General features: G+C 42.1%; 1 protein-coding gene across 1 annotated transcript in view; it reads left to right on the forward strand.

Moving 5' to 3' along the window:
- The window catches only part of PUS7 (pseudouridine synthase 7), a 59,811-nt gene that overhangs the window by 17,301 nt on the left and 15,024 nt on the right, over window positions 1-27,486 (forward strand). Inside the window, exons 6-9 of the mRNA XM_026503878.4 lie at window positions 2,242-2,353; window positions 4,238-4,315; window positions 24,285-24,413; window positions 25,082-25,207. Coding sequence (XP_026359663.1) covers window positions 2,242-2,353; window positions 4,238-4,315; window positions 24,285-24,413; window positions 25,082-25,207 — 445 coding nt within the window. The remainder of the gene's footprint in view (window positions 1-2,241; window positions 2,354-4,237; window positions 4,316-24,284; window positions 24,414-25,081; window positions 25,208-27,486) is intronic.

Genomic DNA, 27,486 nt, shown 5'->3' on the forward strand with positions numbered 1-27,486 from the left:
TTTTTCCCTAGTTGTCTCAAAAATGTCTTTTACAATAGGTGACTTGTCAATGATACAAAAAAGGTCTGAACATTGCATTAAATAGATAAGTTTCTTAAATCACCTCAAATCCCTTGTAATTTATCAGTTCAAGAACTGTTTTCTGTAATGATTTTTCAAATTTTTATTGAATAAAAAAATCTTTATAACTCAATTCAGGAAACTCATAAAACGTAGAAAAACACAAAACAAAACAATAATTACATGCAGTGTCACCACCAAAAGATAATCACAAGTAGCACTTTGTGAAAACAAATCTCTAGATGGGGAAGCATTTTGTATTAGGTGTTTTTTTTTTTAAGCTTTTATTTAGATTCCTGTTAACATGCAGTGTAATATTAGTGTCAGGTAGACAGCATACTGTATTCACTCGTAAACCCTATGCTGCGTCCTGTGGGTACAGACAGTGCGGCTTTGAGGATGAACTGACATGCCCTTGTGAGGGAGACAGGGAGGCTGGTACCTGTAGGTGAGTTCTCTCCTCGTTCACTGTTTGCCTCTGCGACATTCCATTGTTAATGTCTGAATGGCTGTTAACCCACCACATAACTACCAGGTGCTGTAACAGTCCTTGGTAGAAACTTTCCATGCGCTCATTTGCATGTTCACCTCTAAAGCACTTTAATATTATTATCAATTAAACATTGCTCTCTTGTGCTCTTTATGCTGTGCATTTGGACAGAGGTCAGAACTGCAGCAGGTAAGAGCGGTTGGTGTTTCATGTAGAGAAAATGAAATGCCAATGATTATTCTCCCAAGTGCTAAGTAGAAGACAATTTTGCTTAACTGTGGTGAGCTGGAAGGAAAGCCAAAAATAATCCTCTTATTCACAATTTTCTGAGGATGCGTTGCGAGGAATTCACACGAAGAGCCAAAGAAATCCTCATAATATGTTTGTTCTCCAGGACAGAAGAGAGTCACATTCATATTTATCAGGAAGGAGAAGCAGCCAGCTGAGCATACATGCTATGGCAGTTTTCCAAGATGATTTACTGATTCATTTGTTCTTTGCGTTGTAGCGTCAATCACTAACCTATCAAGAGTGCTTTTGTTTTGACAAAGCCAAGTGTACCAGCAGCTTCAGTACCGGACATTTCTTAATGTCTGAAGAGGGCAGATTCATGAGTTCATGCTAAAGGATTATTTTTAGGGACAAAGACAAAGGAACATTTTTAAAAGAAGACTCTAAGAATTGTATGAAATCTTTTTTCACAGTTTTCCTTTGATGGAGTTACAGAAATCAAGTGAATTAGGTGTGTTTAGATAACAGTTGCAGCTGGAATATTATTGTACAGTGTCTGGAAATGGGGTTGTGGCTTACATATTTTTCCCAAAATATGTTGATTTTTCAAAATCAAAGTTTAAATCTAAATCCTAATATTTTTTTAAAAATATGTCTGTAGATGATAGTACAATTTAAATTTTCATTTAAGAGAACACTTTTAAAGGTTCTCCAAAGCCCAGACATGTTGGTCAGTTTTCAAAAAGTTGAACAATCAAAGTAACTTGTAGGTCAGAAGTTCATGTTGAAAGTTAACATTTAACCTGGCTTAATTTTTAGAGTTTCTTTTTCCCCAAGGATAATGACCATTACATTTTGAAAGCCAGCCGCTCTGTCAGGTAAACATTTGTAAACCACCTAGGATTAACTCAACTTTTGTGAAGGAAGCGGCCTTTGGAAAACTTGAACCTGTCACCGAGGCAACTCCTCACAAGCTTTATCCCCATCCTTTCTGAGGCATCCAGCGTGCATGTGTGAACTCCCGGCTTGGGGTTGAGGCAAGGCTTATAGATGCCAACTGGAGTGCCGTTTCCCTCTGGACCGCGTGTGTTCTAGAAAGCCAGTACCCACCTAGAAGACACGTGCTTGTGAAGTCAACGCCACTGGGGAGCAGTGGACCCCTCTGTGTGAGGGTTGCTCTGTGTGAGGATTGCTGGTTAGTCTTACTCATTTGTCACACAGCCTGCCTTTCAGCTTTTGATTGTGACTATGGACAGATCATGTTGAGTCTCCAATCACAGGAAGTGTAATACCTGTAGCCCACACAGCTGTAACCACTTAACCTGTGTTTCTTGTCACACTAGATCGGATTGCTCACTCAGAGGTTCTCTAGCAAAAAATGAGCTCGTAGGTTTCATAAGCAAAAGCTTAGATCACTTTTGTTATGGTCTTATATAACATTTAATTTTCTTGTTTTTAAGATCCAAGAAAGCATTCTTGGCCAAAATCTAGGGGAAGTTACTGCCACTTTGTACTGTACAAGGAAAACAAAGACACCATGGATGCTATTAATGTGCTGTCCAAATATTTACGGTTAGTATCTCATTCTTGTGCTGACACAAAATGACAACACGGGAATTCATTTTTCTCTTTCCATGCTAATGAAAAAGGAGCGGGAAGATAGGCGAACAGATAGCAAATGTGCCCCCCCCAGTTATAGTTTCCTTAGACAATAGGTGAATTTAAAAAAATTTTTTTTAACCTCTGTGCATATTTCTAGTGATTCAAGTTGGAAATTTGGTAAGTTAATAGTTCACATACTGGTCCATCCAGCTGAAAATAAATATTAACTTGCTTCCTAGAAAGCCTACACTTTGGTGTGTTCGCAGGGATTTGCTTAACTAGACTGTGAACTCTTAATGCTTGGAGATTGAAGACTTGAGACCAGTCGGATTTCCTCCTAGGAATGCAGAAAGAGCAGGTGTGGGGCTCCTGGGTGGCTGCCTTCGGCTCAGGGCGTGATCCCAGCGTTCTGGGATCGAGCCCCACATCAGGCTCCTCCACTAGGAGCCTGCTTCTTCCTCTCCCACTCCCCCTGCTTGTGTTCCCTCTCTCTCTGGCTGTCTCTATCTCTGTCGAATAAATAAATAAAATCTTTAAAAAAAAAAAAAAAAAGAGCAGGTGTGAGTCTCTGAGGATGGGCCAGTGTCGAAGACTTGTTCTTTACTCATGTTCTTCGCTCGTGTTTTTCACTCATGTTTTTCAGTCGTGGGTATGGGCACCACTGCCAGTCTGTGTGCAACGGATGTTTACTTTTTGATACATACTTAACCCAGTTTAAACATGGTACACAGTGTGTCGGTTTGCTGTGGCCACCGTAACAAAATACCACAGACTGGGTGGCTTCAATAACAGAAATGAATTTTCTCACAGCTCTGGAGACTAGAAGTCCCAGGATCAAGGTGTTGGCGGGTTTGGGTTTTTTTCTGAGGCCTCTCCTTGGCTTATAGATGGCCACCTTCTCTCTATGTCCTCCCATGGTTTTCCCTCCGTGTGTGTGCGTCCCCAGAGTCCGTGTGTCCAGATTTTCTCTTCATAGGAACAGATTGAATAAGGGCCCACCCAGCAGCCTCATTCTAAATGAACCACCTCTTTAAAGGCCCTCTCCAAGTGCAACTACATTCTGAGGTACTGGGGGTCAGGGCCGGTAAGGCTGTATTTCAGCCAGTAGGGTGAGGTACCCTCTAAGGGACATTTTATTTTACTCTAGGTGCTAGCTCTCTGGGAGTCAGTGGAGCCTGTCTGGACCTGGGCCTGGGAGGATAGACCCTTGTGGAGGGCCTTCCTCTGAGATCTGCAGTTGGGGAATGCTCAGAGTTCAAGAAATTTGTCCTGTCCTTTTCCTTTTCATGTGGAGCAGTTTTCTTAGTTAACTAGCTTACTTACATCTTTTTTTTTTTTTTTTTACTTCTTTTTTTTACTTACATCTTTATATCAAAAATATTCAGATCCCTATTTTTAGCATTTGGTCTTTTTTATGCAAACAAATAGCATGTATTTATGGAAACTTCACATTATTATTAACTTATTAAACACTGAAGATAATAAAATTTTCAGAGTGGTCCATGATGTATCTAGAATGAATTTCTCTTTACCTTCACTGTCGTGTCATGTAGTGAATGGCCAATGATCGGCAGGAAGTGCATTCTTTCCTTTTTGGTTACTGGCTAGCCAAGTCTTCCAATGGCCGTTTTTCTCATAGGCACAAACATCCTAAGCCCTGCTAAGAAGGGAGCTGTCCAGGCATCATTTACTTTCTTAGCTTGCACATTATGTTTTCCTGGGTACATTTTTAAATCAAGTTTCTCCTTACTCTTCTATTCTATTATGATTTTATTTACTTTGAACCTTAAATCATGAGAAATAGAATTTCCTAATGGTGTGCCACTTCATATGGTTTTGTTTTTGTTTTAACAGAGTCAAACCAAACATATTCTCCTACATGGGAACCAAAGATAAAAGGGCCATAACCGTTCAAGAGATTGCTGTTCTCAAGTAAGTACCGAGTACATATCGGAATTCGTTCTGCAGAAACCTTAGTATCACCTTCCACAGTTCTCACATTTGCTGTGGGGTTTTTCTCTTCCCTTTTTTTTTCTTTCTTCTTATTCTTTTTTTTTTTTTTAGATTTTCATTTATTTGAGAGAGAGCGTAGGGAGAGGGGAACAGAGGGAAAGGGATAAGCAGGCTCCTCGCTGAGCCCAAAGCCTAAAGCAAGGCTTGACCTCACAACCCTGAGATCATGATCTGAACTGAAATCGAGTCGGACACTTAACCCTTCTGAGCCACCCAGGTGCCGCATCTCTTACCCCCTTTAAATGGTGTCTCTGCCTATTTGAAAAATCACTTTTTATTTTTTTCTTCTTGCTTATCTGTATTTCCTAATGTTTTTAGGAGCAAACAGGTATTATTTGTGTGATTTTTAAATGACTTTTGTGGTAGAGCCAAGAGAATAAGTGCTGCTTCCTTGCTGTCCTTTTTTGTTCATTCATTATTAAATATAAGTTACTTAAAATTTAACTACAAAGCAGTGAATGAGCTCTTTTGTTACACACTGGGGATATACAGATGAAAAGATGGTCTGTGCATTTGAAGCAATTATAATTTAATGGAGCAGACAGACAGGTAAACCAGAGCTTATCACACAGTGAGATAAATGCTAAAATACAGGTGCATTGGGGGCATTAGGGTAAGCCAAGGAAGGCTTTCACAGAAAATGGGATGTTCGAGTTTTAATCTTTTTTTTTTTAAGATTTTTATTTATTTATTCGACAGAGATAGAGACAGCCAGCGAGAGAGGCAACACAAGCAGGGGGAGTGGGAGAGGAAGAAGCAGGCTCCTAGCGGAGAAGCCTGATGTGGGGCTCAGTCCCAGAACGCTGGGATCACACCCTGAGCCAAAGGCAGACGCTTAACGACTACGCCACCCAGGCGCCCCCCCCCCCTCGAGTTTTAATCTAATCAGGGCCTCTCTGCCTTCACCAGCGACATTTTGGAATGGATAATTCTTTGTTGTGGGGGTCATCCTGTGCATGGCAGGGCTTTTAGCAGCAGCCCTGGGCTCTACCCACTAGATGTCAGTAGCATCCCCCCCCACCCCCCACCCTCCAGTTGTGACAACCAAAAATGTCTCTAGACTTTGCCAAATGTCCCTTGAAGGGCAGAATAGCCTGTGGTTGAGAGCCACTGGTCTAGATTCTAGAAGGACAAGTAGGAGTTTCCTGGAGCTGTGGAGGGTCTAGGGTTGCTTGTTTAAACCAAGAAAATACCTCATGAAAAGATGCTGGAAAGGAGTTGGGGAGCACCACACATTTGGTACCTGGCAGGTACTTTAGTCTTGTGGGAGCTCGCAAGAAATCAGGATCCTCAGGGGCCCTGTAGGTCGTGGTGTGGATCTTGGACTTGACCATGATCTAAACGGAGGGCATTGTGTTGAGAGGCAGGACTAGGGGTTGTAATGAGAGCAAGTGGGTGACCCTGGAGTTCGGGGCTGTTACCGTGTCCTGGGGGCTCTGAACCCAGCCAGTTGAGTGAAAGGAAGGGGAAGAGATGAATTTATAGCCACGTGAAGTCAGACAAATTCAGGCTTTCATCTTATGCACACACACAGACACGCACATACCAACACACACACCCCAAGGTAAGGAGTGGTGGGAGGAAGAAAAAGGGGCAGGAGGAAACTTCTGAGGGTTATGCGTATATTCATTATCTTGAATGTGGTGATGGGTTCATGGGCTTATTTACATGATAAATCTTGTACATTTGGAATATGTACAGTTACCACACGTTAATTATACTGTAATGACAAAGGAAGTCCTCTGCGCTTGCTGTCCCCACTTAAATATGTATATTGATTTGTAACCCCCTTATCCTTTCATTAAGAGTTTGAGGCGCCTTTCCTCTTCACCCCACGATCCCCTGTAGTCTCCTTCTTTCCCATCACTTGAAATGGTGACGGGATTAAGCATCTGGTTGTATCCTAATGGATTTTCCAGCCCTTTTCCTCCTTGACCTTGGGATGGAGGCATGATGTAGTCGTGAAAGCAGAGTGAGAACATCTCTCTGTGACGTCACTGACGGTGTGTGCACACGTTGACGGGTTTGAAAGAGAGCGGCAGGAGACAGCTGAAGATGTTCTGCGTGGTGGCTTGTTCTTTTCTGTCCTGTTGATGCACAGACTGTGGAGTCTTCTGCTGAGTGGAGGGGCAGGAGTGGGGAAGGGAACTTGAAAAGGGCGTGAGGATTTGAAACTGCCGCTGCAGGTAGTGGGCCAGTGGGCTAGCCAGAAACTCTGAAGGGTTAGGGGGAACAGCGGGGACTCAGGGGCTCTGGTGTTTCCATGCTCAGTATCTAAAATATCGTTGTAGTCAACTCCTGTGCTTTCTGGCTGGTTCTGCAGATTTTTTTCATCTAAGTTAAAAAATAAGTTAAAAAAATAATAAGTTCGGAGCACCTGGCTGGCTCAGTCAGTAGAGCGTGCAACTCTTGATATCCAGGTTGTGAGTTCGAGCACCATGCCGGGTGTGGAGATTACTTAAAGATAATATCTTTTTAATATGAAATAAATGAGTTAGTTGTTTTATTTTCCTCACAGAAGGAATTAGGTAGAAAATGAAAGTTTTGCCGTAATTGTACTCCCTTAGAGATTGCCTTGTTCACAGCTTGGTATATTTTTGTGGGGGACTCTTTTTTCCTTGTGAACTGAAATATTTATATAAAATGTTTTCTTGTGAACAGTAAATGATATACCTCTTTCACTTTTAGTACATAGCAAAAGATATTTAAGATATGGTGAATCCTAATTTCTGAACTGTTACTCTATTTTTGGATGTTGACATTGTTTCCCATTTCTTGCTATTATAAGCAATTCCATGACAGACATATTGGTAGCTAAATCTTGGCCCACATCTGTGAAAACTTCATTAAGATAAACTTAGCAGAGAGGGGGCCTGCGTGGCTCAGTCGGTTAAGCATCTGCCTTCTTCTCAGGTCATGATCCCAGGGTCCTGGGATTGAGTCTCGTGTAGGGCTCCTAGCTCAGCGAGGAGTCTGCTTTTCCCTGTCCTCTGCCTGCTGCTCCCCCTGCTTGTGATTTCTCACTTTCAAATAAATAAATAAAATCTTTTTTTTTTTGTTTAAAGATTTTATTTATTTATTTGACAGAGCCAGTGAGAGAGGGAACACAAGCTGGGGGAGTGAGAGAGGGAGAAGCAGGCTCCCAGCAGAGCAGGGAGCCCGATGTGGGGCTGGATCCCAGGACCCTGGGATAACGTCCTGAGCCGAAGGCAGACGCTTAACAACTGAGCCACTCAGGTGCCCCCCAAAATAAAATCTTTTTAAAAAGATAAGCTTAGCAGTGGAATTCTGATTTAAAGGAAATATGAAACTCGAGGTTTTGGGGTTTTGTTAGGAAAGCCAAATTGCCTGACGGAAAGGTGGTACCAATTTATCACCTTTATTTTGCTTCCCCAGAATCCTCCCTAACAAGTGTTATGGTTTTTAAAAAAAAAAAAATCCTTTGCTAATTTGAGGGTCAAAAATGGGCATCTCATTATTTTATACTGCATTATATGATGTGAAATCTTTGACTATTTGTAGTGAAGATATTTCTTTCTCTTCTTGGTAGCCACCAGGTGTCATACTTCATCATAGTGCTGCTCTGTCTCCATAGCCCTTTGCTGCTTTTCTCATCTTCCTGTTGACTTAGTAAGAAACTATATTAGACACCTAAGCGTTGGCCTTTGGAAAGCACATAGCACTTATCTCGCGGATGCAGGCGACACCCTTCGTTTGCTTAATGGATACACAGGGCCAGGCAGTTTGGCCTTTCCCGTGAGAACGGGTAGACAGGATAAACCCACTCTGCCACACGGGGGTTTTAATTATTGCTGAATCGCTCATTCCGAGGGATAAGCAGCGTTTCTTTTCAGCTTCGTTATAACTCTCCAGCCACCTCGTAATTTTAACAGGATCTCCAGCAGGAACAGCCTCGTTCAGAATGATTTGTTTCTTTTCCTGCCTCTTCCTGCCAGTCTCCTTTCTGAGCCTGGGCCAGTGTTTTGCTGGCTTTGTTAATAAAGGCTTTTTGTGCAATGTGTTGCTTAGGTTGGCTCCTGATGTTTAAAAGTGAGGTTTTTAGTAGTCCCAAGTTAGTCACAGAATTCGCTATGATTTTACAACCGTAGAGCTCTGTCGAAGATCATCAGAATTAAAACTGTGAGCAGTGTCATGAAGATACCGTCAACACCATTCAACCTCTGCTCAGGGAGCGCCCGTCCTGTAAGAATGAGTATACCTCTTGCTTTCTGCTGTGCCAGCGGGATTCAGAAATATGTGTCTGTTGTGTGTTTGAGAAGAGGCAACAGAGTGTGCGTCAGCCATAAAAAGAAATAAGTACTGACATATATTACAATATGGACGGGTCTTTTTTTTTAAGATTTGATTTATTTATTTGAGAAAGAGAGCAAGTATGAGCTGGGGGAGGGGGCAGAGGGAGAAGCCGACTGCCCGCTGAACAGGTAGCCTGATGTGGGGCTCAATCCCAGGACCTTGGGATCATGACCTGAGCCGAAAGCAGACATTTAATGGCTGAGCCACCCAGGTGCCCAACATGGATGAATCTTTTTTTTTTTTTTTTAAGATTTTTTTTTATTTATTTGACAGAGAGAGACAGACAGCAAGAGAGGGAACACAAGCAGGGAGAGTGGGAGAGGAAGAAGCAGGTTCCCAGCAGAGCAGGAAGCCCGATGCGGGGCTCGATCCCAGGACTCTGGGATCACGCCCTGAGCCAAAGACAGACACTTAATGACTGAGCCACCCAGGTGCCCCCCAACATGGATGAATCTTAAAAGCATGATGCTAAGTAAAAGAAGTCAGACACAAAAGGCCACATACACGATTACATTTATATGAAATGTCCATAATAGGGAAATGTATAGAGACAGAGTACATGAGTGGTTGACAGGGGCTGCAGGGAGAGGGAATGGGGTTAATAGGTGTAGGGTTTTGTTTGGGGTGATGGAAATGTTCTGGGATTAGATAGTGGTAACAGTTGCACAACATTCTGAATATACTAAAAGCCACCGAACTGAATACTTCATAATGGTTAAAGTGATAAATTTTAGGGTATATTAATTTTATCTCAAAAAAAACCCAAAAAACAACAGAGCTGTCAGGTACTTGCATGGCTATCAGGGAGTACTCTCCAGAGCCTCTCCAGAGCTGCCAAGTTGGCTTAACTGTTGTTTGTTTCTGCAATAGCAGTTCCTGACCAAAGAGGGGCTCTGTCGTCCTCGTCCTCACTCTGGCCCTTCTGATCCTCTGCTTCCTGGACTCCTTGGGATATAATTCCTGGATGAATTTGTGCCACTGTCCGCATACATATGCAGATAAGGACCTGGTGCCTTTTCTCCTGGACCTGCCGCCTCTGAGCGGCTTGCCAGGGCTGAACTAGACCTGCTTTATAACGTTTGGTCCTCGGATTGGATGTGGTGAGGGGGGATAATGGAGTAGGAGCTCTGCTTATTTCCCAGCTTCTCTGGCTAGCTTCCTACATTTTATATTAATCAATGGGGCAATGACAGATTTTTTTCCTCAAGAAATTTGGTCAGGCTGCTTTTGCACATACTGAGCTAGGAAACAAGTATACTGATTGATATGCAGCAAAGGGGTGATTGAGTGTCTTCAGAAAGTATAGGGAAATCTTCAGCAAAGAAAAAGAGAGTTTCATGTGATGAATTGGCTAGCTGGTCTTATATAGATGAATTTTAAACAGTTGAACTCAGTGAACGGCATGTTTTTAACTAAGGACTAAGAAACTTTGCCATCAGTTTTTCCTGTAACGTTGGGACCTCAGAGACTGCAGGGCAGAGACGCACACCTGTGTGGGGCTGCTTCCGTGATGAGCTACTTTGGGTGTATAGACCAGGCACTTGGGGCAGAGCTCGGCCTTTCATGCCGGCCCCGGTTCCCCGGCTCCACATCCAGACACACACCCGCCCCCAGCGCCTGCATTTCCAGGCCAAAGCCGGAACATGGCTCCTGACAGCAGGAATGAGCTCAAGGACTAGTCCTGGAAAACAGTCCAGAGTGTGAAGTGTGTCATTCCACACGGCGAAGCACAAATACGTTTGTTGTAGTTCTCAGAGTAGATGTCTATTCGGAGGAAATCTGAATTTAGAGAAAGTTAAAACCATCATATGCACAATGATGTAACATGCAGCATTATTTGTGATTTTCAAAAATTGTGAACAACCCAAATAGCCCAAATCGGAGAATCTTAAATAAAATGAATGGTTAAATAAGTAAGTTTCAAGCATTGTTTTCAACCATGTTAGATTCTTTCTTTCTCTTTTTTTTTTTTTAAGATTTTATTTATTTATTTGACAGAGAGCACAAGCAGGGGGAGGAGCAGAGGGAGAGGGAGAAGCAGGCTTCTTGCTGAGCAGGGAGCCCGATGAGGGGCTTGATCCCAGGACCCTGAGATTGTGACCTGAGCTGAAGGCAGACACTCAACCGACTGAGCCACCCAGGTGCACCACATTAGATTATTCCTTAAAAAAACAAAACAAAACCTTTTTACTAAAGTAGAGATGTAAGTTGTCATAACAATATAAAAATATTCTAACATGACAAAATATGAAAATCTCAAATGAAAAGCCAATGTTTTATTTATTGAGGAAATACCAGAAGGATTTCATTTAGAGCCAGAACAAAATAAATAAAGATGATCACACTATTACCACTCTTTTTTTGTTGTTCTGGACTATAATGCAAACAAACAAAATTAAGAAGGGTCACCTGGCTGGCTCAATCAGTAGAATACGCGACTCTTTTTTTTTTTAAAGATTTTATTTATTTATTTGACAGAGATAGAGACAGCCAGCGAGAGAGGGAACACAAGCAGGGGGAGTGGGAGAGGAAGAAGCAGGCTCATAGCGGAGGAGCCTGATGTGGGGCTCGATCCCAGAACGCCGGGATCACGCCCTGAGCCGAAGGCAGATGCCCAACCGCTGTGCCACCCAGGCGCCCCTGAATATGCGACTCTTGATCTTGAGGTTGTGAGTTCGAGCCCCCTGTCGGGTGTAGAGATTACTTCAAAAAAAAAAAAAATCTTAAAAAAATATTTTTTTATACATTTTTTTAAAAAAGATTTTACTTATTTATTTGTGAGAGAGAGAGCAAGAGCGTGAGCCCAAGCAGGGGGAGTGGGAGGCAGAGCAGGCAGAACAGGCAGAGGGAAAAGCAGGCTCCCCACTGAGCAGGGAGCCTGTTGTGGGACTCAGTCCCAGGATCCTGGGATCATGACCTGAGGCAAAGGCAGGCGCTTAACCACCTGAGCCACCCAGGCGTCCCTAAAATTTTTTTTAAGAAATAGGTGTTGTAAAAATTAAAAGGGAGATGGCCAAATCGCAGTTTTTGTCATTGATAATTATTTCTACTCCAAAGAGTTGACTGAAAGTTATATAAGATAAAAAAGATTAATGTACAAAACGTAATATGAAGACAATAGCTAGTTAGAAATTATAATGGAAAAGAAGTTTTTTTACACAAAAGGAAAAAAAAGAATGTACGTAGGAACATTTTTTTATATATATAGGATTTTTATGAAGAAAATTTTGATATACTATTGAGAGATGTAAAAGAATGAATGAATGAATGATACAACCTGTTCTTAGGTACATATAAATGTCTTTTCTTCTTGAATAAATGTATACATTTATGCTGCTACTAGAGAGAATAACAGTACAATGGTATTGTTTAAGTTAATCATAAAGCAAATGTAGGAAACTTGAGATGAAAACTGGCTATAGAAATTCTGGAAAAAGTCACTAGCAAAGGGGAATTAACCTCAGTATATATTAGAGCATATTCTAGAAATATTACAGTTAAAGCAGTTTGATCTTGGCACATAAATTGGTAGAATAATTAGAAACCCAGATCCACCCACAGATTTAGTATGTATTCAAAGTAGCATTTAAAGTTAGCCGAGCGGGGTGCCCGAGTGGCTTAGTCATTAAGCATCTGCCTTCTGCTCAGGTCATGATCCCAAGGTCCTGGGATCCAGCCCCACATTGGGCTCCCTGCTCAGTGGGAGGCTTGCTTCTCCCTCTCCCACTCCCCCTGCTTGTGTTCCCTCTCTCGCTGTTCTCTCTCTGTCAAATAAATAAAATCTTTAAAAAATAAAGTAAAATCAGCAGACGGGGTTCCCTGGGTGGCTCAATCTGTTAAGCATCTGCCTTTGGCTCAGGTCATAATCTCAGGGTCCTGGGATCGAGTCCCGCATCGGGCTCTCTGCTCAGCGGGGAGCCTGCTTCTCCCTCCGCCGCTCCCCCTGCTTGTGGTATCTCCATCTTTCTCTCTCTCTGTCAAATAAATAAAATTTTAAAAAATAAATCAGAGAAAAAAATGGTTGAGTCAATGAATGTTGTTGAGATAACTGACTAGCCATCTAAGAAAAAAAAATTGGCTCCTTACCTCAGTTCCCTATTCTAAATAAATTCCAGGTGAATCAAAAACTTAAACATAAAAAGAAAAAACTGCACAAAAGAATCAGTGATGATGCTTTTGTATGTCTCCACTGAGTAGGTCACGTGGCAGTGCTTTGTCAGATTTTTTTTTTTCTCGCATAAAGAAAACTTTTATTTGAAGCAAAGAAGGAGATCACTGGGAATGGCTTGCAAAGCCGTGACTCCGCTTTGCCAGATATTAACAAAGCCAGTTCAAAAGCAGCACCAGCCACAGTATCACTGCACACAGATGCAGGCAAATAAATATGTATATTTTTTGTAGCCAGTTCCTTGGTGCAGTTTTTATACTCCACAGTCTGCTTTTCTAAAAGGCCATAAAGCAGAAAGGCGTGTGTGTGATACTGTTAATTTAAAATGTGGAGCCCACGCCACTGAGCAGCTGCTGACATGGTTGCCAGTTTGTGTGTGAAAAACACTTTCCCTGTTCTTTCCTTCACCTCCTTGTTGCTTAGGATGAGGAGACCTCCATGATTTAAAGCCCAGGCGAGAGCAGGAAAACCTTCCCGAGTCAGCGTGACCTCTCTCGTAGCCCCCTCCTTCGTAAGGGACCCACTTTTGGCATCAGAAGTGGACTGGGGAAGGAGGAACAGAAGCTTCCACTCAACGCCCCTGGAACAGCAGTGCCCCGAGGTCTTTTTATTCCCCCCCACCCACAACCAGTGTAAACTTAGAACACCCCCGTAGTGAAGATTAGTGTGCTGGTGAATGCGTGGAGGCCAGCTCTGAATGAGGTGTGATAGGAAGTAATCACTACCAGGAAGCCAAAAGGAAAAAAGGAAAGGTGCCCTTTTTACTGAAAACAAAACAAAACCAAAAACTGTCGAAGGACTCTATTTGCTCTTGGGAAACTTTAAAAAAAATGATCACTGGCTAGGGATACCGTTTCTCTGTCTTAAGCCTCAGAACTATTCTTTTTTTTCAAGATTTTATTTATTTGACAGAGCGAGAAGAGAGGGAGAGGCAGACTCCCCACTGAGCAGGGAGCCGGACATGGGGCTGGATCCCATGACCGCAGTATCATGACCTGAGCTGAAGGCAGACGCTTAACTGACTGAGCCACCCAGGCACCCGAGCCTTAGAACTATTTAAAAAAAAGAGATTCATGAGAATAACTAAAATTTTACTTTTTCGTCCTTATTTATGAAAGAACGCCATCTGAGGAGGAATGGTAGATAGAGAAAAACACTTTCACATCAACACACTAGTTTTTGCTTCAGGCAGGAAGAATCCTGGGGTGCCTGAACAGACGGATGAAAGACTATGGGGAACAGGATAATCCACCTAGGAGGAAAGGCCCCTTTACACTGGAAAAAACTAGCACATACCATTCTAACCCAGTGATTAATTTATCACCATCGGTGATGGACAAACTGAACATTATTGCCTTCTGCTGGGATACACTGTAAAGGCCATAGCCTCACCTAAGTAATGTGTTTATCTGAATCTAATCACGAGGAAGCAGTGAAATCCGCATGTAAAGTCATGGTGTGAAACAGCTGGCCTGGATTCTGCTAAAAGTCAGATACCAACAGAAAGCAAAAGGCTGGGCCGATCCAGACAGCTTAGTGGACACTAACTGGACGTCACAATAGCAGTGTGTGGTCCCTTGGTTAGATCCTCAGTTCAGGGAGCTTAAAAAAAAAATCGAAAGGATGTTATCAGGTAATTGGGTGAGTGTGGATATGCACTGCCTGTCAGTAGTGTTGAATTCACGTTAGGCTTCCTGAGTGTGACCTGCTTGGGGAGGCGTCTAGGAGACACACAGGGGTCACTAGGGGTAAGGTGTGATATCTGCAACACACTCAAAATCTTTCAGTGAAGTATTTAGATCTTACATTTGTGTTTATGTTTGTGCATATGTGTGTAATGTGTGCGGTGTTCATAGATTAGAAAGAGATATATAAAGTTGGGGGGGAAAGTTAGCAATTGGTAAATCTCCTGGGAAGTATAAGGTTACAGTGTTGCCATTTTTCTCCAGTTCTGAATTTTTTAAAATAAAACAAGTGGGAAATTTTCTAATGTATAAACTACTATAAGTTAACTAAACTCAGAGCGCCCGGGTAGCTCAGTCAGTGAAGTGTCTGCCTTTGGCTCAGGTCATGATCCCATGGTCCTGGGATTGAGCCCCACGTTGGGCTCCCTGCTCAGCTCTCTCCCCAGCTCATGCTCTCTCTCAAATAAATAGACTCTTTTAAAAAATAAACTCACAAAATGGGAGATAATATTTGCAAACTATGTGGTAAAGGACAGATTTCCTTACTCTGTGAAAACAGTAAGAAAAATAGTAACAATCCAAAATAGGTAAAAAAATAGGTAACAGGACAGACAGGCAGTTCACAGCCAACATATGCAGAAATGTTTAACCTCACAACAGGAAGTGTGCAAATAAAAACCAAGGAAATACCATTTTTAACGGTCTGGCAGACCTCAAAAAGGTTTATAATTGGCTATGGGAGTAGACACAGGGACGAGGCAGTAGGCACTTACATGTTAATAGTGTGAGCATAAATTGATAAAACTTTTTTGGAGGGCAGTAGGGATTAAAATTTAAAATCCACACCTCCCACACCTAGGAATTTATTTCAGACATGCACTATGTATAGATGAACAGAGAAGTATATGTAAGGATATTTACTGTAGAATTGTTTGTGATAGCAAAAGATAGGTAGCAATTTAAATGTCCATCAAAGGGGGTCAGATAAAGCATTGAATACGTAGGACAGCAGCCATCCCGTGCAACTGGACTAAGAATGCGGCAGCCTCAGAAGTACTGTGTGGATAAAGCAAATCTCGGAAATGCATTTTTAGGTGGAAAAAAGGCAAGGAGCTGGGGCGCCTGGGTGGCTCGATAAGCATCCAACTCCTGATTTCGGCTCAGGTCATGATCTCCGTTGGGAGATCAAGCCCTGCATCAGGTTCCCCGCTGAGCAGGGAGTGTGCTTTCCCTCTCCCTCTGCCCCTCATCCTGCTCATGCACTCTCTCTCTCTCTAAAAATAAATAAATCTTAAAAAAAAAAAAAAAAAAGATGCTGAACAATTTATCATGTAACAAAATTTGTTTTTTAAAAGGGAGGCTCTGGGTGCTAGTTACATGGTTATGTTCACTTTGTGAAAATTCATTCCAGCAGAACACTTACGAGTCATGTATTTTTCCATATATACAATGTATAAAGAGCTTACAAAAAATTTCCTAAAAGGGAGGAGACTTTAGGTACACATATGCTTCTATATACAGAAAGTGTTTCTGGAAGGATGCACAAGAAACTGTTAACAGGGGCTGCTGGTGGGGAGAGGTGTTGAGGGATAGAGATAAGACATAGGTTTTTCAGTTCTGTATTTGTTTTTCTACATAAATTACTACTAAAGAAGTTAAGGAATTTTTCATGAAAATTTCCTTATACATTTTAAAGATTTTTTTTAAGAGAGGGAGTGAGCAAGAGAGAACTTGGGCAGCGGGGAAGGGCAGAGGGAGAGGGAGAACTCCTTTTACGATGACACGGGGCTCGATCCCAGGACCTCAGGATCATGACCTGAGCTGAAGGCAGATGCTTAACCAATTGAGCCACCCAGCCCCTCCATTCTTATACCTTTAAAATGATAGCAAGGTACGAATTTATGGTAGAATGCCATCTCTATCCCTATCTGTCTATATCTATCTATCTATCTATCTATCTATCTATCTATCTATCTAATGTGTTTAAAAAGTGGGAGGAAATGCAAAGTTAGATATTAACAGATTTTTTTTTCAGGTGATGAAACTGCATTGTTTTTCTTTTTTTTTTTTTTTTTTTTTTTTAGGGCACCCAATTTTATTACATCTTAATATTTGCCGTATTTACTTACTATGAAACAGTCCGTCATCATCACTGCTACCAACAGTGATCATCATAATAAATCATTACGGTACCGTTCCTGCTGATTCTTCCTGGATCTCTTTCCCAGCCCCGTTTCCTAGAGACAAAACACCATCCTAGAGTAGAGTTTATTCCCATGAAACTTTTAAATCCATAACTACATATGTGTGTACATAGAGTTTGCGTGGTCTCAAACAGTTTAAATTGGAATGATACTGTATATTGTATGTACATTCTCCTGCAACATCTTTTTATCCCTTAACATTTTCTTTTTGAGATTTATCTGTGTTGATATGTTTAGCTCTAGTTCATGAACTTTACTTGCATAGTAGTCTATTGAATTATTGCATTGTAAGATGGGATACTGATGGAACATTTAAATTGCCTACAATTCTTTTCTATTACAGTATAAAAATGTTGCATTGGATATTCCTGCTTATGTCTTTCTGTGCACATTTGCTTCCATTTCTCAGAATACAAGGCATGGAATTTCAATGCTGAAGATGTTCATCTTCAAATTAACTAGAAATTTTGTCAAACCGCTCTCTGAAATGATTACGCAAATTAGCATTCCTACCAGCAGCACATGAGACTTGCTCTTGCTCCATATTCTCCCCCATACTTACTAAGGTCACTGTTTTCCCAGTTGGTGGGTCTAGAACTGTATCTCGTCCTGTACGTGTGTTTGCTTCCTCTCTCCTCCCCATCCCCCATGCCTGATAGGGCTGAGTTCCCTTTCTTGTTCACCTGCTTCTTCCATGAATTATATCTTCCTATCTTTTATCCATTTTTCGGTTGGATTATCTTCTTCATGACTGACAAGATTATTTTTTACAAATTCTGGATATAAATTTTTTTAAATTACAATCCATGAAAATGTCTTTTCCCAGTCTGTGGTTTTCTTTTTTTTTTTTTTTTTTTTTAAATGATTTTTTATTATATTATGTTAGTCACCATACAGTACATCCCCGGTTTCCGATGTAAGGCTTGATGATTCATTAGTTGTGTATAACACCCAGTGCACCATGCAATACGTGCCCTCCTTACTACCCATCACCGGTCTATCCCATTCCCCCACCCCCCTCCCCTCTGAAGTCCTCAGTTTGTTTCTCATAGTCCATAGTCTCTCATGTTTCATTCCCCCTTCTGATTACCCCCCCTTTCTTTATCCCTTTCTTCCCCTACCGATCAACCTAGTTCTTATGTTCCATAGATGAGAGAAATCATATGATAGTTGTCTTTCTCTGCTTGATTTATTTCACTTAGCATTATCTCCTCCAGTGCTGTCCATGTTGTAGCAAATGTTGAGAACTCGTTCTTTCTGATAGCTGAGTAATATTCCATTGTATATATGGACCACAACTTCTTAATCCAGTCATCTGTTGAAGGGCATCTCGGCTCCTTCCACGATTTAGCTATTGTGGACATTGCTGCTATGAACATTGGGGTGCATATGGCCCTTCTCTTCACTACGTCTGTATCTTTGGGGTAAATACCCAGTAGTGCAATGGCTGGATCATAGGGTAGCTCAATTTTTAACTTTTTAAGGGACCTCCACACTGTTTTCCAGAGTGGCTGTACCAACTTGCATTCCCACCAACAATGTAGGAGGGATCCCCTTTCTCCACATCCTCTCCAACAATTGTTGTTTCTTGCCTTGTCTATTTTTGCCATTCTAACTGGCGTAAGGTGGTATCTCAGTGTGGTTTTGATTTGAATTTCCTTGATGGCTAATGATTTTGAACATTTTTTCATGTGTCTGTTAGCCATTTGTATGTCTTCATTGGAAAAGTGTCTGTTCATATCTTCTGCCCATTTTTTGATTTGTTTATTTGTTTCTCGTGTATTGAGTTTGAGAAGTTCTTTGTAGATCTTGGATACCAGTCCTTTATCTGTAGTGTTATTTGCAAATATATTCTCCCATTCCGTGGGCTGCCTCTTAGTTTTTCTGACTGTTTCCTTGGATGTGCAGAAACTTTTAATCTTGATGAAGTCCCATAAATTCATTTTATCTTTTGTTTCTCTTGCCTTTGGGGATGTGTCATGAAAAAGGTTGCTTTGGCCGATGTCGTAGAGGTTGTTGCCTATGTTCTCCTCTAGAATTTTGATGGATTCCTGTCTCACATCGAGGTCTTTCATCCATTTGGAGTTTATTTTTGTGTATGGTGTGAGATAGTGGTCAAGTTTCATTCTCTTGCATGTAGCTGTCCAATTTTCCCAGCACCATTTATTGAAGAGACTGTCTTTTTCCCACCGGATGTTTTTTCCTGCTTTATCAAATATTAGTTGCCCAAAGAGCCGAGGGTCCATTTCTGGGCTCTCTATTCTGTTCCATTGGTCTATGTGTCTGTTTTTGTGCCAGTACCATGCTGTCTTTGTGATCACAGCTTTGTAGTACAGCTCGAAATCTGGCATTGTGATGCCCCCAGCTTTGTTTTTCCTTTTCAACAGTTCCTTGGAGATTCGGGGCCTTTTCTGTTTCCATACAAATTTAAGGACTGTTTGTTCCAGTTCTTTGAAAAATGTCCTTGGTATTTTGATCGGGATAGCATTGAAAGTGTAGATTGCTCTGGGTAGCATGGACATTTTAACTATGTTAATTCTTCCAATCCATGAGCATGGAATATCTTTCCATCTTTTTATGTCTTCCTCAATGTCTTTTAAGAGTGATTTATAGTTTCTAGAATATAGGTCCTTTACGTCTCTGGTTAAGTTAATTCCAAGGTAACGTATGGTTTTTGGTGCTATTGTAAATGGGATGGATTCCCTAATTTCTCTTTCTTCGGTCTCGTTATTCGTGTATAGAAATGCAACTGATTTCTGAGCATTTATTTTGTATCCTGCCACGTTACTGAATTGCTCTATAACTTCTAATAGTTTGGGAGTGGCTTCTTTTGGGTTTTCCATATAGAGTATCATGTCATCTGCAAAGAGAGACATTTTGACTTCTTCTTTGCCAATTTGAATACCTTTGATCCCTTTTTGTCGTCTGATTGCTGTTGCAAGGACTTCTAGTACTATGTTGAATAATAGTGGCGAGAGTGGGCATCCTTGTCGAGTTCCTGATCTTAAGGGAAAGGCTTCCAGCTTTTCCCCATTGAGAATAATATTTGCAGTAGGCTTTTCATAGATGGCTTTTATGAGATTGAGAAATGTACCTTCTATTCCTACACTCTGAAGGGTTTTAATCAGGAAAGGATGCTGTATTTTGTCAAATGCTTTTTCGGCATCGATTGAGAGGATCATATGGTTCCTGAGTCTTTTCTTGTTGATATGATGTATCACGCTGATTGATTTGCGAATATTGAACCACGCTTGCATCCCAGGTATGAATCCCACTTGATCGTGATGGATAATCCTTTTAATGTACTGTTGGATTCTATTAGCAAGTATCTTGTTGAGGATTTTGGCGTCCATATTCATTAGGGAAATCGGTCTGTAATTCTCCTTTTTGATGGGGTCTTTGCCTGGTTTGGGGATCAAGGTAATATTGGCCTCATAAAATGAGTTTGGTAGCTTTCCTTCTGTTTCTATTTTTTGAAATAGCTTTAGGAGAATAGGTATTATTTCTTCTTTGAATGTTTGGTAGAATTCCCCAGGAAAACCGTCTGGGCCTGGAGTTTTGTTATTTGGAAGGTTGTTTATCACTGACTCAATTTCTTCATAATTAATTGGCCTGTTTAAGGAATCAATTTCTTCTGGTTTCAATCTTGGTAGTTTATAGGTTTCCAGGAAGGATTCCATCTCTTCCAGATTGCTTAGTTTATTGGCATATAGCTGTTGATAAAAATTTCTAATAATCCTTCCAATTTCAGTGGTGCTCGTCGTGACCTCTCCTTTTTCGTTCATAATTTTAATAATCTGGGTCCTTTCTCTTTTCTTTTGGATAAGTCTTGCCAGGGGTCTGTCAATTTTATTGATTCTCTCAAAGAACCAGCTTCTAGTCCTGTTGATCTGCTCTACTGTACTTCTGGTTTCTGCTTGATTGATTTCAGCTCTAATTTTGGTCAACTGCTTCCTCGTGCGTGGATTAGGCCTGTCCCTCTGTTGCTGTTCCAGCTTCTTGAGGTGAGAATATAAAAACTGCATTTTAGATTTTTCTATTCTTTTGAGTGAGGCTTGGATGGCTATGTATTTCCCCCTTAGGACTGCCTTTGCAGTATCCCATAGGTTTTGGACTGTTGTATTTTCATTCTCATTGGTCTCCATAAATTGTTTAATTTGATTTTTGATTTCCTGGTTTATCGAGTCATTCCTGAGCAGGATGGTTCTTAGTCTCCAAGTGTTTGAGTTTCTTCCAAATTTTTCCTTGTGGTTGAGTTCCAATTTCAGAGCGTTGTGGTCTGAGAATATGCAGGGGATAATTTCAATCTTTTGGTATCGGGTGAGACCTGTTTTGTGTCCCAGAACATGGTCTATTCTTGAGAATGTTCCATGGGCATTAGAATAGAACGAGTATTCTTTGGTTCTGGGGTGTAGTGTTCTATATATATCTATGAGGTCCAACTCGTCGAGTATGGCATTCAAAGCCTTTGATTCTTTGCTTAGTTTTTGCCAGGGTGTTCTGTCTATTTCTGATAGTGGAGTGTTGAGGTCCCCTACTATTAATGTATTTTTATTTATATGTCTCTTTATTCTGGTTAAGAGTTGGCTTGTGTATCTTGCTGCTCCCCTGTTGGGGGCATATATATTTATAATTGTCATATCCACTTGTTGAATACTTCCCTTAAGAATAATATAGTGCCCTTCTGCATCTCTAACTATAGTCTGTAGTTTAAAATCCAATTTATCTGATACGAGAATTGCTACCCCAGCTTTCTTTTGAGGTCCATTTGCGTGAAAGATGGTACTCCATCCCCTTACTCTCAGTCTGAATGCATCTTTGGGTTTGAAATGAGTCTCTTGTAGACAGCAAATGGATGGGTCATTTCTTTTTATCCAATCTGCAACCCTGTGGCGTTTTATGGGATGGTTCAAACCATTTACATTAAGACTGATTACTGAGAGATATGATTTTAATGTTGCCATGTTGCCAGTAAAGTCTTTGTTTCTATTGGCTGTGACTTTCTGTTCTGTATCACTCTTGGGGCCTTTTTACTTTTATAGAACCCCCCGTAATATCTCCTGTAGGGCTGGTTTCGTGGTTACGAAATTGGTTAGTGACTGGCGATTCTGAAATGTCTTTATTTCTCCATCAATTCTGAATGACAGCCTTGCTGGATAAAGGATCCTTGGCTGCATGTTTTTCTCTGAAAGAGCTTTAAATATGCTCCCCCAACCCTTTCTCTCATTCCAGGTCTGTGTAGACAGGTCTGACGTAATTCTGATGCTTTTGCCTTGGTACGTGAGAAATTTCTTTGCCCTGGCCGCTTTCAATACTGTATCCTTGCATCTAATATTTGCGAATTTCACTATGACGTGACGTGGCGTAGGTTTGTCATGGTTGAGCTTGGGAGGGGTCCTCTCTGCCTCTTGGACACGAATGTTTGTTTCCCTTGCTAGATTAGGGAAGTTTTCAGCTACAATTTGTTCAAATATCTCTTCTAGACCTCTGTTTTTCTCCACCCCCTCGGGGATGCCGATGATTCTAACATTGGATCGTTTCATTGAGTCAGTAATCTCCCGTAATCTACATTCGTGGGCGTGGATTTTTTTAAGACCATCTTCTATTTTCATTTTTTCCTCTATTAACCCATCCTCCAATTCACTAACCCGTTCCTCTGCTTCTGCGACCCTGGCCGTCAGAGCCTCTAGTTTTGCCTGCATTTGGCTCATAGAATTTTTAATTTCTGTCAGATTCGCTCTCATTTCTGTCCTTAGGGATTCTATATTCTCAGTAATCTTTTCGTTAATAGTTTTTTCAATTCTACTCATCATTTTGACCATCGTTACTCTGAATTCCATTTCTGATAATTTGGTTACATCCATATCCATTATTTCTGTTGCAGAGGCCACAGAATCACTGTCTTTTCTTTGCTGGGGGGGGCTTCTCCTTCTTGTCATTCTGATGAGGAGAGGTTGCGGGGTTTCCAGAGCCCAAATTATTGACTGGGTCCCAGGCCGTGCCCCTTGTTTTATAGGGATCTTAGGGATGTGGGCTTCTTCTTTAAAGATTTTATTTATTTATTTATGTGGCAGCCAACCAGCGAGAGAGGGAACAGAAGCAGGGGAGTGGGACTCCCCCGATGAGGGACTCCTTTCCGGAACGCCGGGATCACGCCCTAAGCTGAAGGCAGGCGCTCAATGACTGCGCCACCCAGGCGCCCGGGTTGTGGGCTTCTTGATTTTTCAGCCTGCCTTCTGTGTTCTGGGGGAGGGGCCTGCCGTGCCGATACTCAGGCAGCCCTGTTTGGGTAGTCTCCGCGTCCCCTGCGAGGGGGGATGGGGATGGGCACTCCCTGAGCCGGTATTTCCAGGCTTTTGTTCTCTGGCGGCTTTCCCTGGCGGTTTGCTGTGCCTCTTCTGAGAGTCAGAGCAGCAGCGGCCGAATTTCAGCCTCTGTCACAGAACAGAGGGATTGCGGCCCGTTCTCTACTAATGTTCTGGCCACTTTAACTCTGTTCCTGTGGTGCTGCTCAACCCTGCAGCGTCCCGGGATGTGCGCCCCACACCCGGCGTCCCTGCCCTCACTTCCAGGGCCGGCGCGTCTCTGTCCTTTGTGTTTCTAATGCCGCCAGCCGCCCCCGCGCGCGCGCTCCCGGATCTCCCGGTCTCAGTCTGGATCCAGTGAGCGCACCGGGATTCCGGGGTTCCGTGAGATGCCTGGTGGCGCGCGCACCCGGCTCACGGTCTCAGTCTGCTGTTTTGCGGGTGCCGTCCGCGAGCCCCGCCCGCTCCCCCGTGCAAGTGGCTACCGCTTCCCGGCACCCGAACGCGGCGGCTCCCTCCCCCTTCCGTTTATCTTCCGATATCTGTGCACAGTTTCATGGCTCCCCGCTTCGTACCTCAATACTCAGCGCTGGAGATGTTCATTTGTAGAGATCCAGATGTGTCTTCCTGCGTCTCAGGCTGGTTCCGTGGTTGTTTAGGCTGGTCTGGTACCTATCCACCTCGACTCGGAGGACCGGCTGAAAACAGTGTCTCCTACTCCTCCGCCATCTTAACTCTGTTTGCATTGTTTTTCTTATTCTCTGTACATTTTCGATCTTTCTTAGATTACAGTATTTTTCTGATAGATAAAAATAGGACTAACTCTTCTTTAAAATGCAGTAACAGTCCTTACCGTTGCATGGGATTGCTCTGTTATTATTCCCCTTCTCCCTCACAAAAAGTAGCAAATTGCACAGATACGATTGTTCCATTACTCATTATAAATCACATGAGACTTTATGAACATAAATGTGGCCCAGGTTAATCTATCCGGTGAGATCGAACCAGTATCGTTTTGCTGGAGAAATAGTCCAGAGGGAGATGAAAAGTATGCTCAGCCCACCTGCCGTGGCGCCTGTGTTTTGGCTCCTCGTAGCTTGGCATGGTCTTGTTTCGAGCTGTCGTTTCACGTAGTAGGGTATCCAGGACCTTTTCAGTCAGGCGGTACTTCATGATCCTCTTGGTGGTCCTTTTTTATTTTATATTTTTTAGAATAACTGCTCAAAGGCTTGCCCACTTGAACAAGTGCTTGATGAACTTTAAGCTGGGGAATTTCAGCTATCAGAAAAACCCTCTGAAACTGGGAGAGCTTCAAGGGAATCACTTCACCGTTGTCCTCAGGTAAAGACCTACAGGTAGGAATGCAGACCAGAGAGGGTCTCCCTGGGCCACCTCACATCTGTTTGGAACCATTATTAATCCAGGTGAGCGGTTCTAGCAGGTGTGGCAGTGAGGGAAGGCCGAGCAGAGCCTGATAGGGCTGGGAGAGCAAATACTGCTGGAGAGTTGGTACCAACATCCCCTCATCTCTCAAAACTCAGCACTTCCTTTGGAAAGGAGCCGTGTGCTTCAAGCACGGTGTTAAGAGACGAAGAGCCTGTGCTTCCGCTTATAGGCAGTAGCTAGGATGGGCAAATTCACGGACAGAGAAAGTAGAAGAAAGGTTACCTGGGGCGGGGGAGTCTAAGAGGGGGACATGGGAGTACTGTTTATGGGTACAGAGTGGGAAGAGTGGAAAGTTCGGGAAGTAGATAGTGGAGAATGTTGCACAACACTGTTGGTGTACTTACAGCCACTATGTTGTGTACTTAAAAATGGCTAGAATGGTCAATTTAATGTTATGTATATTTTGCCACAGTTTTTTTTTTTAAAACACAAAGTCCTCAGCAGGTAGAGAGAAAGCTGCAGGGGATAAGGACACGGCCCGGAAGCCAAGCCTTATCATTGAGGATACGCGTCCCTGAATGTGTTTGACTCGGTTTTTTCTCTGGCTAACTTGGGCCCTACAGAAATATAACAGGAACTGATGAGCAAGTTCAGCAAGCTATGAACTCTCTCAAGGAGATCGGATTTATTAACTACTACGGAATGCAAAGATTTGGAACTACAGCTGTCCCCACATATCAAGTTGGAAGGTGTGTATTTAATTTCTTTTGTCTGAATGAGCTCACTGAAAAAAAGCAGAAAGGTTTTTTGTTGCTGTTGTTTTTAATTATTCATGTCTGGGCCGAATGAGCCAGTGTGTCTCATCAGCGGATCCACAGCATTCTTCTAATTTTTGTTTTTTAATATAATACCAATTAATACAAAAATAACAATAAAAAATTAAATCAGTGTTGAAAAAGATATAACCTGAAAGGTAAGTTTTTCTCTCATCCCTGATAACCCATCCAGGGATTCTCTTTTTAGTTCCTTCTTTACAGGTAAATCTTGGCTCAGTTCAATAAGCTGTTGGGTAGCCTGACAGACGATGCATTTGGAGATCTCCATTAACAAGTGCTTTCCAGTTTATTAAATTTTCATCTTCACTTTCCCCCGCCCTTAAAGAAAGTGGTGTAGGACGGAAATAGCGTGGTAAAATTTATTTTAAGAACTCTGATTCACTTTCAGGAAAAAGGGAATCCCTCTAGGGTGAGCTAGGGTGGGAATCCCATCAACAAATACTTGGACTTTTGATCTTGGGGTCATTGGAGCACCACATTGGGTGTAGAGATTACTTAAATAAACTTGAAAAAACTTCAAAAGGGGCGCCTGGCTAGCTCAGTTGGAAGAGGGTGCAGCTCTTGATCTCTTGATCTCAGGGTCGTGAGTTCAAGCCCCACACCGGGTGTAGAGATTACTTAAATTTATTTTTTTTAAGATTTTATTTATTTATTCGAGGGAGAGAGAGAGAGAGCATGAGCAGAGGGAGGGGCAGAGGGAGAAGCAGACTGCCTGCTGAGCAGGGAACCCCATGCAGGGCTTGATTCCAGGCCCCTGAGATCATGACCTGAGATGAAGGCAGACACTTAACCAACTGAGCCACCCAGGCACCCAAATAAATAAACTTTAAATACATACGTACATACTTACTTACTTGGATTTGGAAACCTAAACCTGTATATGCTGTCCTGCGTCCAGTAGATTGTTACATAAAGTAATCATTCTCATGGGAGTTCGGATTATAGAAGTTACGAGTTGGAAGTGATTTGAGAGATTATGTAGTTTGTGTTCTTCCCTGTGTTTCAAACCCATATTCTAGCAAAGGTGAAATTTAGGCTTGGGGGTCTGCTGGAGCTCACTAGTTGGTCCCTAGTAATCCTAGCAACAGGGGACTTTTCTTGACTTACCGTGCGGGGTTGTAGCAGCTGACTACACAAACTTGTATTTTTAAAAGCACAAAATGGTTGGGGTGCCTGGGTGGCTCACTTGGTTAGGTGTCTGACTTGGTTTTAGCTCAGGTCATGATCTCAGGGTCGTAGGATCAAGCCCTGTGTAGGGCTCCACACTCAGTGCGGCTCTGCCTGAGATTCCCTCTCCCTCTGCCCCTCTACCTGCTCGCACACCTGTGCACACACTCAGTCTCTCTCAAATAAAATCTTTTAAAAAAAATAAAGTTTTAGGAAAGCACAAAATGATAAAAATCTGTCATGTAGTATTTCCTCTACTTCTTTGATGCAGTGTTTTGAAGGTTAAAAGCTCAGGCAGTTCTGAACCTCAGATTACTCATCTATCAAATGGAGATCATAATGCTAACTTCACAAGGTGGTGAAAATGACGTGACATGATATTTATTGCAGCACCTATTGCTATGTCTAGGACATAGTAAGTGCTCAATAAGCAGAAAGGAATATTTTAATACTAAAGCATACTAACCAGAGAAAGAATTTTTGCCGAGAAGAAAGCTAATGATCATTATCATTAGATAATAAATGATAACGTTTTCAATCTTGCTAAATGGTAAGAAGACATTGATAAAGATAGTGAAGATGTTAATCGTATTATGGGACAGAATATTTAAGGGAAGGCTGTATCTATCAACTTTTGGTTTTTTTAATTTTGTTTTGTTTTAAATAGGATTTTATTTATTTTTTAAGTAGACTCCATGCCCAGCATGGTGCTTAAACTCATGACCCTGAGATCAAGAGTCACACGCTCCACTGATGAGCCAGCCAGGCACCCCAAGCTGTATCAACTTTTTTTTTTTAAGATTTTATTTACTTATTTTAGAGAGAGAGAGAGCAAGCACAAGCGGGGGCAGGGGGAGAGGGAGAGAATCTCATGCAGACTCTGCCCTGAGCACAGAGCCCAACATGGGGCTCAGTCTTATGACCTTGAGATCATGACCTGGGCCAAAACCAAGAATCAGACACTCAACCAACTGAGCCACCCAGGTGCCCCTGTATCAGCTTTTGTATTTGGAATTAATTTGGTA

This window comes from Ursus arctos, unplaced genomic scaffold (assembly GCF_023065955.2).
Source record: "Ursus arctos isolate Adak ecotype North America unplaced genomic scaffold, UrsArc2.0 scaffold_3, whole genome shotgun sequence".
NCBI classification, from domain to species: Eukaryota; Metazoa; Chordata; class Mammalia; order Carnivora; family Ursidae; genus Ursus; species Ursus arctos.